The sequence below is a fragment of the Carettochelys insculpta genome, chromosome 22 (genome assembly GCF_033958435.1).
Source record: "Carettochelys insculpta isolate YL-2023 chromosome 22, ASM3395843v1, whole genome shotgun sequence".
In the NCBI taxonomy this organism is placed as follows: Eukaryota; Metazoa; Chordata; order Testudines; family Carettochelyidae; genus Carettochelys; species Carettochelys insculpta.
Window position 1 is genome coordinate 11,495,919 of NC_134158.1, and position 15,648 is coordinate 11,511,566.

Genomic DNA, 15,648 nt, shown 5'->3' on the forward strand with positions numbered 1-15,648 from the left:
TACTAAAGACTAGACATGCCACGTCTACTGCTTCCCCCTTAGCCCTAAGTCTTGTTATTCTATCAAAGCCGTCAAGTTGGTTTAACGTGATTTGTCCTTATTATCTTAATTATTTGCTCCATTATCTATTGTGGCACAGAAGTTAAGCTGACCAGTCTGTAATTTCCTGGATTGTCCTTATTTCCCTCTTTTAGAAATGGGCACTAGATTTGCCCTTTCTAGTCTTTCGGAATCTAGTCCGTCTTCCATGGCTTCTCAAAGATGATAGCTAATGGCTCAGATACCTCCTCAGTCAGTTCCTTAAGTTTTCTGGAATGTATTTCACTAGGACCTAGTGACAGATGATGCAGGAAAAGCTGAAGTACTCAATGCTTTTTTTGCCTCAGTCTTCACGGACAAAGTCAACTACCCCAGGATGGTCCTAGATGATGCAGTATGGGAAGGTGGAGGGCAGCCATCTGTGGGGAAGGAACAAGTTCTGAGCTATCTAGAAAAACTAGATGTGCACAAGTCCATGGGTCTGGATTTAATGCACCCCAGGATACTGAGGGAATTGGCAGAGGTCATTGCTGAACCTTTGGCCATTATCCTTGAAGACTCTTGGAGATCGGGGGAGATACCGGATGACTGGAAGAAGGCAAACGTAGTGCCCATCTTTTAAAAAAGGAAAGAAGGACAATCCAGGGAACTATAGACCCATCAGCCTTACCTCAAGCCCTGGAAAAATAATGGAGGGAATCCTCAAGGAATCCATTCTGAAGCACTTGCAAGAGGGGAAAGTGATCAAAAGTAGCCAACATGGATTCACCAGGGGCAAGTCCTGCCTGACCAATCTGATTAGCTTCTATGACGAGGTAACAAGTTCTGTGGACATGGGGAAGTCAGTGGATGTGATATACCTTGACTTCAGCAAGGCTTTTGATATGGTCTCCCACAACATTCTTGTCCATAAGTTAAGGAAATATGGATTGGATCCATGGACTATAAGATGGATAGAAAGCTGGCTTGATGATTGGGCCCAACGGGTAGTGGTCAATGGCTCAATATCTGGATGGCGGTCGGTTTCAAGCGGAGTGCCGCAAGGCTCGGTTCTGGGCCTGGTGTTGGTCAACATCTTTATTAATGACCTGGATGAGGGACTGGGTTGCACCCTCAGCAAGTTTGCGGATGACACAAAACTAGGGGGAGAGGTAGATATGCTGGAGGGTAGAGAGAGAATCCAGAGGGACCTGGATAAATTGCAGGACTGGGCCAAAAGAAATCTGATGCGGTTCAATAAGGAGAAGTGTTGAGTCCTGCACCTGGGGCGGAAGAATCCCAAACATTGTTACAGGCTGGGGACCAACTGGCTCAGCAGCAGTATGATGGAAAGGGACCTAGGGGTTATGGTGGATGAAAGGCTGGATATGAGTAAACAGTGTGCCCTTGTAGCCAAGAAAGCTAACGGCGTACTGGGGTGCATTAGGAGGAGCATTTCAAGCAGACCTAGGGAAGTAGTTTATTCTTCTTTATTCGGCACTGGTGAGGCCACATCTGGAACATTGTGTCCAGTTTTGGACCCCCTAGTATAAAAAGGATGTGGATTTGCTGGAGCAGGTTCAGCGAAGGGCAACAAAAATGAGTAAGGGTCTGGAGCACAAGGCCTATGAGGATAGGCTGAGGGATTTGGGCTTGTTTAGTTTACAGAAGGGAAGACTTAGAGATGATTTAATAGCAGCCTTCAACTTCCTGAAGGGGAGCTCTAAAAAGGAGGGTGAGAAACTGCTCTCAGTGGTGTCAGATGTCAGAACAAGGAGTAATGGTCAGAGGTTGAAGAGGGAAAGGTGTAGGTTAGATATTAGGAAAAACTACTTCACCAGGCGGGTGGTGAAGCGCTGGAATGAGTTGCCTAGAGAGGTGGTGGATTCTCCATCCCTTGAGGTTTTTAAGTCCCGGCCGGACAAGGTCCTGGCTGGATGACTTAGTAGGGGTTGATCCTGTTTGAAGCAGGGGGCTGGACTAGATGACCTCCTGAGGTCCCTTCCAGCCCTATGATTCTGTGACCTGGTGACTTGAAGATAATCTGATCTTTCTAAGTAATCTTTAAATTGCTGTTTCCTACTCTTCTTTCTGAACCTACCTCCTTTTCTCTCACATTCACTAACATAGTCATCCAATCACCACCAGCCTTCTGGGTGAAAAACAGAACAAACTCATTAAGCATCTCTGCCATTTCCATATCTTCTGTTACTGTTTTTTCTCTCTTCATCAAGCAATGGTCCTACCCTGACCTTGGTCTTTGTCTTGCTTCTAAATGTAGTTGTGGAATGTTTCCATGTTACCCTTTAAGTCTCTAGCCAGATTGAGGTTGTTTTGTGCCTTTGCCTATCTAATTTTGCACTTACATATTTGTGGTACTTATTTATATTCATCCTTTGTACTTTAACCTAATTTCTGCTTTTTATAGAAAAAGCAGATGGATGTTCAGATCATTTGAGAACTCCTGGTTAAGAGAGGGTGGTCTCTTGTACTTCCTTTCTTTTCTACACCATGGAATAGTTTGCTTTTGTACCTTTTAATGTCCTTCTGAAAGCTGCCAAATGTCTTCAATTGTTTTTCCTCTTACACTTGCTTCCCATGGGACCTTACCTACCAGCTATCTGTGTTTGCTAAAGTCTGCCTTCTTGAAATCTGCTTTTATTTGGTGGTTCTCCCTCCTGCCATTGCTCAGAATCATGAACTTCTTCATTTCAGGATCACTTTCACCCAAGCTGCCTTCCACTTTCACATTCTCAACCAGGTGCTCTGTATTTGTCAAAATCGTATGTAGAGCAGCCTCCTCCCAGTAGCTCCACCTCCTGAAATAAAATATCTCCGGTACATTGAAAAAAGTGTTGGATAATCTGTGCCTCGTGGTGTTATTTTTCCCACAGATGTCTGGGTAGGTGAAGACCCCCATCATCACCAAGTCCTGCTCTTTGAATGATATTATTAGTTGTTTAAAAGAGAGCCTCAGCCACCTCTTGTTCCTAATGAGGTGGTCTGCAGTGGACCCTACAACCATGATATCACCCTTGTTGTCATTTACGCCTATTAACCTTACCAGGGACTCAACAAGTCTGTCTCCTATGTCCATTTCAACCTCAGTACACGTGAATGCATTCTTAATATATAAGGCAACACCTCCTTCCTTTTCTCCCTGCCCATCCTTCCTGAGCAAGTGGTACCCTTCTGTACCGACATTCCAGTTGGGTGGTATCCCACCAAGTCTCTCTGATACCAACTATGGCACAGTTGCTGTGTTTATTTACTAGTTTTTCAAGTTCTTCCTGCTTATACCCCATACTTGTTGCTTTAGTCTATAGACTACTTAGATACTGATTTGATTTTGTCCCCAGTTCTGCCTTGTTGCTCGTTTTTTCCCTTCTGTTGCAGACCTTGCTCCCCACAGAATTTTTGGCCCCTCTCCCAGGTCTCTGTGTTTTTCACTCACCTCCAGGCACTGGTCACCCACCTCCGTCAAACTTAGTTTAAAGCCCCCCTTGCTAGATTAGCCTCATCTCTGATCTGCTCAGAGATGCTCCCATCCTTTATGTCTCTGGGTCCTTGGGCTGAGGCTGCTCCCTCCCCCATTCTGACCCCCTAGGATGGGCTCTCACTGACTCGTATTCCCAGCCCAGAGGTCACGGGCTGCTTTCCTACCCTGGCCTCCTAGGCCTGCTCACCGACTCCCCCATCCACTGGGGCCCCTGGGCTGTGGCTGATCCCCTCTTCTGGTACCCAGGGCTGCTCACCAACTCCCCTATTCCCCAGGGCCCTTGGGTTTGGGCTGCTCCCCTTCCACTGACTCCCATCCTCAGGGGGCCCTGGGCTGTGTCCACCCCCTGCTCTCCATCCCCTGCAGAGCATTGGCTCCAGCCCTTACCACCTGGTCCTTCTGCCCCCAGTTCCATGGACATGACTCGGTTGCCTTCGCCTACCAAGGAGAAGGGCTCCAAGGACATGTTCTTCGTGACCCGCCCGCCCCTGGCCCGCTCCTCACCAGCCTACTGCACCAGCAGCTCTGATATCACGGAGCCCGACCAGAAGATGCTGAGTGTCAACAAGAGCGTTTCAATGCTGGACCTGCAGGACAGTCGCATGAACAGCGTCTCCAACCTGCAGAGCGTGGGCGATATGCTGAACAGCAGCCAGGCCTCCATCACCGCCGCCATGGGACTGCGGCCCAGCCGCCTCTCGCAAGGCAGCGGCTCCAGCATCGCAGCTGGCCTGCGCCTCAGCCACATGGGGGTCACCACTGATGGGGCTGCTGCTCAGCAGCTGCGGGTGCCCCTCTCCTTCCAGAACCCCCTCTTCCACATGGCTTCCGATGGGCCTGCTGCCGCACCCCCACATCGCCCTGCTGAGGGCAATCCTGACACCTTTGCTCCCTTCCACGGCTACAGCAAGAGCGAGGACCTATCTGCCAGCAAGCACATCATCCACAGCCACAGCTACAGCGATGAGTTCACCCGCCAAGGCTCGGAGTTCACCAAACGCCAGCTTTCACTGCAGGAGAACCTGCAGAACATGCTCTCCCCACCCCAGATCACCATTGGGCCCCAGCCACAGGGCCCACTCCAGCGCGGCAAGTCCCAGCAGCTGACTGTCAGTGCTGCTCAGAAGCCCCGCCCCTCCAGCGGCAACCTGCTGCAGTCGCCTGAGCCCACCTATGGGCCAGCCCGTGCCCGCCAGCAGTCAGTCACCAAGGAGACACCCTCGGCACTCAAGCCAACAATTACCAAGCAGGTGTGGGGAGGGCAGGAAGGGAGGGGAGGAGTGTCAGTGAGGGGGAGTGGGGCCAGGTGGTACAAAGAGAGGTGGCTGGTGGGAGACAGGGCGGGAAGCCACTTGAGTGGTACAAGGGGAGGCAGAAGCGGGGGAGATGGGCTGGGGGCCAGGCAGGGAGTGGTACAAGGTGGGGGAAGGCTGGAAGGGAGTGGTACAAGGTGGGGCAGGGAGGGGTTAGATGGGGGGAAAGGGGATGAAGCCAGGAGGGAGATGGGCCTGGGGGCCAGGCAGTAAGTGGTACAAAGCAGGGCAGCCTAGGGCTTCAGGAGCTGTGCACCAGTTTGAGTCCGTGTGGATCGCTGCCTTTCAGGCTGGGGCGATGTTCTATCTTGCAAGCTGGGGGAATCTCTGGCAGGGAGGAGGTCTCAGTCCATGCTCATTCATGCCCTTCTCCTCCAGCCATCCCACACGCCTTCCACACTGAATCCCGTCATGCCGGCCTCTGAGCGCACTGTGGCCTGGGTCTCCAACATGCCACACCTCTCAGCCGACATTGAGAGCTCCCACATTGAGCGTGAAGAGTACAAGCTGAAGGAATACTCCAAGTCCATGGATGAGAGCCGGCTGGACCGGGTAAGAGACGCCAGGCAGCCTGGCCCCCAGGTGCCTCCTTGTGCCAGAGACACAACACCACAGGCCCCTCTTGTGCCAGGGATAGAACCCCACAGGCCTGGGCCCTAGGTTCCTCCTCATGCCAGAGACACAACCCCACAGGCCTGTCCCCCAGCCTCCACTTGCTCCACACCCCCTCACCATGCCACGGACAGGACTCCCTGGCCCTCTGCCTGTCACATTGCCTCTCCCTCCAGGTGAAGGAATATGAGGAGGAGATCCACTCCTTGAAGGAGCGGCTGCACATGTCGAACCGTAAGCTGGAGGAATATGAGCGGCGCTTAATGTCGCAGGAGGAACAGACTAGCAAGATCCTGATGCAGTACCAGCAGCGGCTGGAGCAGAGTGAGAAGCGGCTGCGTCAGCAGCAGGTGGAGAAGGACTCGCAGATCAAGAGCATCATTGGCAGGTGAGGGGCGGATCGGAGCGGTGGGGTCTTGCAGCAGGGTCACTGGGGCCTGGGCATGTGCGGGGAAGGTGGGGGCCATGGGGTCCCTGGCACATGTTGGGGGAGATGCGGGGGGGTCACAGGGTCCCTGGCACACCTGGGAGGCAGCTCATGGCAAAGGATTCCAGGCATGTGTGGGGAAATGGGAGTCACAGGCCCTGTCATCAGGTCCCAAACACACACCTAGGGGCTGTGGGGTGTGGTCACAGAACCCTGGGAGGCTCTGAGATTCTGAATGCAGGCTGGGAGGGAGCAGTTTGTCTAAGAGCTGCCTCGCATCCCCTCCCCCAGATACCTGCTGTGGCCTCCGCACCCCTGCCCTTCCCCAGGGACCTGCTCCATCTGCCCCTGTCCCCTGGGCGTTAGCTGTCAGGGACCCTTGGCCTCCCCCCGCGGGAGCCCGGATTGACTCCAGTGAAGCCTGTCCCTGCAGGTTGATGCTGGTGGAGGAGGAGCTGCGCAGGGATCACTCGGCCGCCCACGACGTCTCCGAACCCCGGAAACGCCTGCTCGACGCTCAGGTGGAAATTACAATGTCATTTTTCTTTTCCGTGTCTCCATTTCTCATCCCATCTCGTCTGCTGTCTGTCCACGGGCAAGGCTAGTGCTGGGAGAACCGCCGGGTGGACTGCGGCAGGCCTAGTGCTGGGGAGACAGCCAGATGGATGGACATGCTGCAGGGTCAGAGAGGGAGAAAGGAGCATCAAAGTCATGGGAGACAGACACACTGGCTACCCCAGCATTCAACTCAGGAGAGGCTGCCAGAGAGGAGGCGTAGGGTGGACAAGGAGAACTAACACTGGTTAACCCTTAGACAGTGTGCCTGCCTCAAGGGGGACACAGGGTCCCTGTCCTCTCAAAACAGGCCTGGGATTCGGTGCCCCCCTCCAGGGGAAGAAGGCTGAGAGGGACCCTGCACAGAGGGCATTTCTTGGTCCATGGAGTCTAGGGTGAGGAGATGCCATCTGGATTCAGTGAGAAAGAGCACTACCCAATTCCTCCCTCCCTGGTGCTTGGGCAACTCCACTGTAAAAGTCCCTGTTCTCCAATCAACCCTTTTACATTTCCCCATGAAACCCCACAACTCCCTCAGCCACCATAGCTGGCACAACAGGGCCTCGCAAGGCTTCCCTGATGAACACACAACCCCAGGGCTGCTCCATGACCCCCAGTTCTGAGAAGGGCCTTGCAGGCTGGGCAGCAAGGGACCTGGGCCTGGGAAGAGTAGGCTCCAGAGCCAGGGGTTGTGTTTGGAGTTCTGGGCGGCCGTAGAGCCTGGCTCAGGGACTGGGACCCGAGGAGTCCATGGGGCCCAGCTCTGGCCATTGAGGCGCATGCAGGGATTGGGACCCAAGGAGTCCATGGGGCCTGGCTTGGGCCAGTGAGGCATGTTCAGGGATTGGGGCCTGAGGAGGCCGTGGGGCCTGGCTCAGGGGTTAAAGAGGTTGAGCAGGGGGGCTGGGCCCTAAGGAGGCTTTGGGCTTGGCTGAGGCATCAATGAAGGACATACAGGGTTGATTCCTGAGCAGGCTGTGAGATCTAGCTTGAGGATAGGTTTCCAGGCTCATCCCTTATTGGAGGTAGCTGTCCTGAGAAGTCTCTTTCTGGCTTGGTACCTGCTGCCCAACTTGGAAGATTCATTCCAGGTGTCCTGGGACTTTTGTGTGTTGGAGGTGGTTCCTTAGCTGAGACTGGAGTCAGTGGAAGGCTCTGGGTCTGTGTCGAGCCTGGTGAGACCAGTTCTGAAATTGGAGCTTGAGGTGGCTTTGGAGTATGGTTAGGGTTCCTAGGGCCTCGCAGAAGTGGATTCGTGGTGTACAGAGGTAGCCATGGAGCTTTGTGCTAGGTCCCCATATGGTTACTTGAAGCCATGCAGGCAGAGGACTGTTTGGCAGTCCTATCTTGGGTGGTGCTTGTGAGCTCGACTGGTCTCTTATCTAGAAGTTGCTGCAGCAGGAGGTGGCGGGCTCCATTGGTTGTAGGATGAACACCTGTCCTGCATTTGAAGGCATTGTCTCCGAGTTCCTTGATTTGTGCCTTTATGATGCCACCATCCCAAATTTTCAGACGTACCAACATTTATTCAAATGATGAGTCCCATTCAAACAACACATTACAGTGCAGCTCACGAGACTTGCGTGGCATCCAGCAGGGAGCACAGTTGTATGCTCGAGAGAGACAGTGTGCTTCCCTGAGCTCTGTTAAAATGAAGCCTCATCCTTTGTTCCCCAGACATTGCCCTTATTAGCATCTTCCATAGGTCGTCCCCATCCAGGTGTTGGTGTGTGGATGCTGGGCTGGGGCTTTGGGTGCCCAGGGGTCAGTGCACAGATATCAAGTAGGGGACCTGTGTGAGGGTTTTGGTAGTTCACCTGGCAATCGCATTGTGAGCCAGTGGCAGGAATGTCTGCCCCCTTCCCTTGACCACCCCTGTGTCCCCCAGAGCTGGGCCATGTTGGTCCCGGATCTGTGGGTGCAGGGAGGGGCTTCAGTCATGATTTTCCCAGGCACCTTCCTGCTGCTGCCCTCAGCACTTGCCATCCCTCTCCCCTCTGGGGTCTATGTACCCCTCCCATTTTTGGGGGAGATGATTGAGCCAGCAATGGGGTGATCCGTGCTCCCACCCGGGGGCACCAGTGCCGGGGCCCTGACCCGTCTGTTTCTCTGCTCTTCATCCTAGCTTTTCATCAGGTAACTCTCTCTGACTCTGCTTTTGTCACGTGGAGGGATCGGGGGCACTCTCGCCGTTCAGTAGCAGACCAGGTGGGTCCTTTCCTCTCCTCCCCCTCCACCCCCATCTGCACACGCACCCCCTCCCCCTCTGTGCATCACCCTTTCCTGTAGAGACTAGCGAACTACCTCCTCCTTCCACGTGAGGTTCAGTTAACTCCGTTGTCTGGTTGGTTCTATTCCCCCTACCCCAGTGAGCCTCCAGCTCTCTCTCTACAGTGGGCCCAGACCAGTGTGGCCCACTGTGTACTGGCATGGCTGGGTGGTATTGACCTTGGAAACTGGTCAAGACTTTGCAGGCACTGAGTCTCTTACTGCTCAGCCCCAGGGGCTGGCCTCACTCTCTTCTTGGGGGCATCTGTCTTTTTCCAGGCCTTCCCACAGGCCTGTCAGTCTTATCAGCTTCTTCCATCACCTCCGGAGAGCCGCTCCACACCCGCAGCGTTTGGGGCCTCAGGCTGGAGTGTATGTTACAGGGTGCCCCACGGCTGAGAAGAGAGTCAGAGTACAGCCTGGAGCACCTGGGTCTTTACTAGATGGTGGCAGCCAGCCGCCCAAGGCAGAGCTGTCTGGGTGTAGCATTACTGTCTCCCCAGAGCTGCACTCCCAGTTGTGACACAGACCAGGTGGGTAAAGGTGTCTACTGAGCATTAGCAATTTTGGCCAGTGTTTCTCTGGCCAGTGTTCCTTCCTGGGCTGACTCTGTGAAGCCCTCTCTTTGCTTGTGCTATCCAGAAGCAGGGACAGAACATAGCTGTAGATGTGCCCCTGGTCTGATCTGCACCCACTTACCTGAAGTTTAAGCAACAGAATTTTAAGACAGGAACCGAGAGAGAATAGTGTGTCAGGAATAAACATCACCTGTCAGCCTGTCCCCTTCCTGCTCCCTCTGCTCATTTGACCCTGGCCTGGGCTGCATTCCTATGGGGATAGCCTGTAAACTATAGTTGGCAGCACTTCTATTTCGTTGGAGCTAGGCTGTTGGGAGGCACCAGGCAGCCTGGGCTGCCCCCAGCAACAACTCGTAAGTTCTCTGCAGAGCTGGGGATGATCCCCTCCCCACCACCCTTCTTTCTGTTCAGCATGAAGCAGGGTTCCACAGAGAGTTGCATTTCTTGGAGGGCCACTGAGCCTCGGTGCCCAGCTTTTGTCAAGGGAAGGGTGCTCCTGTGGACAAGTTGGGGGAGCAGTGGTGGGAGGGGGGCAGAGTGGGAATCAGAGCTAGGGTGGGGACCAATGGGGGGCAGAAACATCTCTCACCAGACAAGGGCAGTTAGTGTTTTGTTACTGTCTTTGAGCATCTTCCCCAGCGCTAACCCCCGTCTCGTTTCCATCCCCAGTCCTGTGTCCGTCTACACCTCATCTCACTGAACCTATAACTCCTATCGACCTGGCTGGCAGTGGAGGGGCTGGCTCAGCTCCCAGGGAAGAGACCCAGGGAGTCTGAGGGAGGGAGTGCAATCCTGAGGTCTCAGGTCTGAGCTGTCCACACTTCCTGGGACTCTGCTCCCCCCACCCTGATTTTGGGTGTTCTGGCTTGCCAGGGCTGCAGTTGGAGTGTCCACATCTTGTCCATGTGTTGCGGGGGGGTGGGGGGGGTGCAGTGTAACATGGACGTGTGTGTGTCTGTGTCCTGTGAGCATGTGTCGGGGGCACAGGTCTCAGCGATGAGAGCACAGTCCACTGCCCAGAGGGGGCACCCCAGAACACTCCCGGGGGGTGCCGGATGGCAGGTGTCAGAGGTTAGTGCCCGCGTAGGAGGGCGTGCATGGTGGTATTGGTTTGGGGCAATGGGTGGGAAGGGGATAGTGCAGACAGAATGTGTTTCCATAGAAGCCAGGCACTGACATACAGTCCTGAGCTGGCTCCCATGTCATCCACAGCCTTGCAAGTCCTACCCTGTGTCAATGGAAGGACTGTAGGAACAATGGGAGAAGAGACTGTTCCCTGCTCTGCTCCCTGTGGCAGTGGGGTCTCTTCCTCTCTTGTCCCTAGCTTCTCAGGTTTGCCACGTTCCCAGTGACCTGTCACTGAAAGTACTGGGGAAATGTGAGCTCATGAACTGGCAGCATGCTGAGTGAGGGATGCCAGAGGACTGGAATTACACAGCAGCTAGGGGCAGGAGCAGGGCATGTGGAGGGTCAGCTTTACCCCTGTTCCCTGACTTCCAACAGGAATAGCTCATGCTGCTGTCCAGCTGCTAGGCTGAGTGCTGAGCACTTAGTCAAAACCCCTCCCCTGGCTCAGTTTGGAGTAGCTTTGTTTTAAGGCTGGCACAGGCCAGTTTGTTCTGCAAAGCGGTGCTGGCAAGAGGCTGCCCTAGTGAGGGCACAGATAAACTGGGATAAAAGTGCCTTAGACTTTTCTACCTGATCCCCTTCAGGAACAGTTGGCTGCTCACAGCCCCTTTGCATAGCGGGGTCCCTGTGTCCACGTTAGTGAGTGTCTGCTTTGGCCCCCCCAGGATAGTACAAGCAGGACACCACTTTAGCACAGGATGAGCTTTTAATGAGAACAGCTCCTAAGGGGATTTTCACAAATTTCCAAGTGGGTTAGGTGCCATTTTCCTGTCTTTGTAAATCTGGCCAAAAGAGGCCTGCCCAAACTGAGACAGAGCCTGCAATAGAGCAGGGACTGGGACTGGAACACAGAGCAGGTGACCAGCCAGCCCACCACCCTGGCGTTCCTCACAATGGAAAATGCATCTCAGGGTAGCCGTGTCCATCCTGGGGTCTTGGTGGTACCCACATACTGGTAAGAGGTCACCACCCATAACTTTCATAGTAAACTGGTACAGCTTGGAAGGGGAAACCAGGCTAGCTAGATCTGCATCCCAAGGCTGTTTAAAATGGGGGCAGTGGCTGGGCTGGGCTGGGCTGGGCTGGTTTGCCTAGCTGGGGGCTAAGAGAAACGTAGGGTAGTTAACACATTCTGAGAGTGGTTGCTTGTGGCCATTCCAAGTAAGTGTGCATGCTGCGTGCATGGCGGTTGGAAGGGTTTTCTCCTAGTGGTTCCTGTCGAGTCAGCAGTGTAGCCCCCGGATGTGTGTATAGGTCTCTATCAAACCACCTCTTCAGTTCCTTCTCACTGCCAATGACAGTCATTGGAGCAGCTCCTGTTGTGTTTGCATGGGATTCCCTAGTGAACTCTTTCTTAGTTTGCATAGTAGTAGGTCGACAGTTAAGTTTATGTTGGACTAGGGGATGCCACAGTCTTAGGGCTTCAAGCCACGTGGGTCCTGACTCAAGCCCATGCCCATGGTAGAATCACACCACTACTGTCTCAAGTGCCGTGGGGCAGGAGACCAGACCAACAGGTGTAAAATTTGCAGGGTCTTTAAGCTGCAGGTGGAAAAGGAGTGGTGCTGGTGCCTGAACTCCTTCGGAGGGAGTCAGTCCTTAACCTCCCATCTGTGTTGGGCCTGGTGCTAGACGCTTGGGTGTGCAGCAGGCCAGCCTCCACATGGGAGGCCACAGCGCTGAGAAATGCCTCCTCTAAGCAGCCCAGCTCCACCATTTCCTGGCCCCAAGGACCAGCTCTGGCGTGAGGCGCTGCTCGCAGTCTGCGGTGCTGCACAAAAGGAAGAGGGCACATGGTGCGCTACCCTACCAAGGCAGCGTCTTGCCTGAGGAGACCCAGCCTTGGCCGGCCTGTGCTGGCACTGTTGATTCCAGCCTTTCACGGAGGTCTGTCGAGTCTGGTCCTGTTGGACTCCCCGGTGTCAGAGGAACTGGATCTTCCCTCCACGCCAGACACAAGGGGCCTGACCTGCTGGCCCGTGCACCGCTGGTGGTGCAGACAGCAGCACAAGTACCTGTGCATCTCAGGCGCGTGCCTACCGTGATACAGCACTGCTTGCCTTTGCCATGGCACTGTTCCTCTGCACTACTTGGGGCAGGCAGGGACTTCTCCTTGGCATCAGAGGTGGACTCCTGCACATCCCAGCAGAGCTGGTACTGCTGCCAGCACTGCCTGCAGCAGATCAAAGAGCAGCCAGAGCCTGTAATGTCTTGGCCTTCTCAGTGGCCCTTTTGGATGACCTAGACCCACGGCCAAGCTGAGGGGACTAGTTCCAGGTTCCTGGCAGTGGTATCAGTGTCTTGGATGCCTCTATCACCCTCCTCTTTTACCTGGGGACCTTCCCATGGGCAGGATGCAGAAACCAAGGCTACTGAGCAGTCAAGGCGGGCCAGTGCCTTGCTTTTCTGATAGTCATCCAGTGGCTGGGGTTGCCAAGGTGCCTGCAGTCAGTACTGGCAAGTATTGGCACAGAGAAAGCACTGGGGCTGGCTACTGACACAGGCACTGATACTGCAGTGGTTGTGGCACCAGGCACTGCAGCCATAGCCTTCACTGTTGAAGTGGCCACCAGCCAGGTGGGTCCCTGCAAGCCCAAGGGTCTGGATGATGGAGTGCCACTACACGCATGGTGACAAGTATCAGAGAGGGAGCCGTGTTAGTCTGTAGCTTTGAGAACAACAAGAGGTGCCACAAGACTTCTTAGTGTTCACTACGCACATTGTCCTCTTCCTCCCTGGTTGAGGCAGGGGGAGGGACCTTTACTTCACTGCTTGCTATAGACAGCAGGGCCCATCAGGACCTACTCAGGAGGATGACTCAGAACTTGCATGCAGAGACTTCTGAGGACACAGATCCCATGATGGATATTCTGAAGGGCCATTGAGGTTGACTGTGACCCTCACCAGAACTAGACACAATACCACAAAGATGCTGTGGCACGTCAGCTTCCACCCCCAGCCTGGCCAAGGGGGAACAGCGTAAATACTTTGTGAAATCAAAGAGGTACAAACACCTCTCTACTCCCACCCCAGCTCGGGCCCCTGATGGCAGAGGTAGCTAACCACAAGCAGTGCCGTGGCAACCTGGGTCTGTGCCCAAATCCAAAGATGCTCAGAATCTGGACCTCTGTGATTGATCCACTTGGGGCTCCAGCTGTGGAGAGCAGACTAGCAAGCGGCCCTGAGCTGCTATGCTTCTAACTCATGTTGCTGTTACCCAGTGTTGGAAATTGCTCCCAGCTGTCCCTGGTCTCTGTTTTGGGGTCAGCTGGAAGGAGGAAAAGATGGTCACTAGGGCCTTCCTCCAGAGGTCCTGTCTCATCCATCGTGGCCGTCCAAGCCATGACAGCCTTGAGGTGCAGCTCCTGGCTTCAGGTCTCAAGGCTCCCTCATGAGGTCCACAACACAAGCATGCACCAGCCCCACAAAGGAAGCCATGTAAGTCCCACGCTACGCCACCCTTCTGTTCTGCTCCTCCTAGACAGCTTAGAGCAGGAAGCTGAGCAGGCGTGATAGGAGGTGCCTGTCTCCATCCTTCTCCAGCCAGGACCAGGGGTCGGCTAAGCTGCTTTCAAGCTTAGAGCTGAAATTCTGAAAGTGTACCCGAGGCCAGAGCACCAGTTCCATACCGGGCTCTTTCCCCTCCCTGTGTGAGCCATTGATGTCATTTCTACTGTACCTGAGCTCTGATCGCCTCAAAGGATGGGCCTTCAGCAGAGGCAATGGGTGAGGGGGAACCCAGAGGGCCATTGGCTATGTGCCTCTCACCCCCGAGCCCAGGAAAGGGCCAGGACAGCCCCCCTCCAAACCAGGCCATGCTTCTCCCTGCCCTGGCTCGACACTGACCCACCTCTTCCCCCACCTGAGGTGGCTGTGGGGGTCCGCCAGGGTGCAGGCATGGGCAGCAGGGGTCTGTGCCCTCCACAACCCGCACTCACCTGCAGCAGGGGAAGCAGACCAAGACCAACCCAGCTTGCCTTGCCCCCACAGCCATGCAGCTCTGCTTCCCCCTGGGGAGTGTGGAGGTATCCTGCCCCATCCCCCAGAGTGGTGTGGCTGGAGAGCACCGCGAGCTGGGGTTGCCTTGATGTGCTTTCGCCCCTTCCTGCAGCTGGTGAATGTCTTAGCGGGGAGGGGCACAGACCCGTGCTGCTGGAGTCTGCCCTCTGGCTGCACGAGTCCCGCCACTGGCTGGCCTCTCCTGCCCATGGTGTTCTCTCCAGTTCTGTTCCTCCTGTCTTTCCTGTCCCTCTTCAGGTACAGTTCTTAGGAGCAGCGTCTAGTGCAGGAGGTGTAAACACTGCTACCTCCTGGAGTGGTAGAGGGGGTCCCCCTGGAGCTTAGAGAAGGGGAGTCTAGTCCTGTTACTTCTTAATGCTCAGGACCAAGGGTGGGCTTAGACCATTTTAAACCAATGAAACCTGAACAGACTGATGAAGAAGTTGAAGTTCCTTATGGTGTTTGTGGCCTCCGTCATTGCCTCTCTGGATCTTGGGGGCTGGTAATGCCACTGTTGACTTGAAGGACATATACTACCATGTGTCACCAAGGGATGGGGAAGTCAAGGGGCCCTGCACTCCCCAGCCACAGCAGCCGTGACTGTCAACCAACAGTTAGAACAGAAACTTTGTTTGTTTCTTGACACAGCATGGAACAGACGGACTTAGCACAGAAACCAGAAGCAATCTGTACAATCCATCTTTAGGCGAGAGGGCCAGACCCAGGGCCCTAGCCCTTCCCTGACTTCCCAAGCCCTCAGACTTACCCACTCCCAACTCCTGGTGAAAGATGTCACCCCCTGTCCTGGGCAGAGGTTAGGAAAGGCATCGGCCATCATGTACATGCAGGAGGCTGTCCCACTGAAACTCTTATCACCATCTAAGTAGTGGTGCAGTGCCCAGGGTAACTGAGGCACGTGTGGGCCTACCATAGGACAGTAGAACTCAAGTGCAACATAATGCGGTGAATAAAATCCCCACTTTTTCCACACCCTGTCTCCATAAACTTCCATCCTGAGATGGTTTGTGGTCAGCAGCCTGCACCTGCAGTAAGCAATCCACCCCTTTGGCTTAGTGGTGGTGCTTTAGGTGTTCACCCAGTGCACAGCTGTTGTAGCAGCCTCTCTTCAAAAGCATCAGGTTCAAGTATTCCCATCTAGATGACTGGCTCGTCAGGAGTTGGGCTCAAGCCCGGGTGACAGGACATATGAACATGGTGCATGCTCACACTTCGTCTTATCCTCATATCAAA

General features: G+C 54.5%; 1 protein-coding gene across 6 annotated transcripts in view; it reads left to right on the forward strand.

Moving 5' to 3' along the window:
* The window catches only part of SYNGAP1 (synaptic Ras GTPase activating protein 1), a 59,134-nt gene that overhangs the window by 37,721 nt on the left and 5,765 nt on the right, over nucleotides 1-15,648 (forward strand). For 3 of the 6 annotated variants that reach the window (XM_075016409.1, XM_075016412.1, XM_075016413.1), the window contains 5 exons: nucleotides 3,927-4,767; nucleotides 5,209-5,382; nucleotides 5,619-5,830; nucleotides 6,290-6,390; nucleotides 8,550-8,632. In XM_075016409.1, coding sequence (XP_074872510.1) covers nucleotides 3,927-4,767; nucleotides 5,209-5,382; nucleotides 5,619-5,830; nucleotides 6,290-6,390; nucleotides 8,550-8,632 — 1,411 coding nt within the window. The remainder of the gene's footprint in view (nucleotides 1-3,926; nucleotides 4,768-5,208; nucleotides 5,383-5,618; nucleotides 5,831-6,289; nucleotides 6,391-8,549; nucleotides 8,633-15,648) is intronic. The other 3 variants (XR_012648475.1, XM_075016410.1, XM_075016411.1) reach the window with 3 other exon arrangements.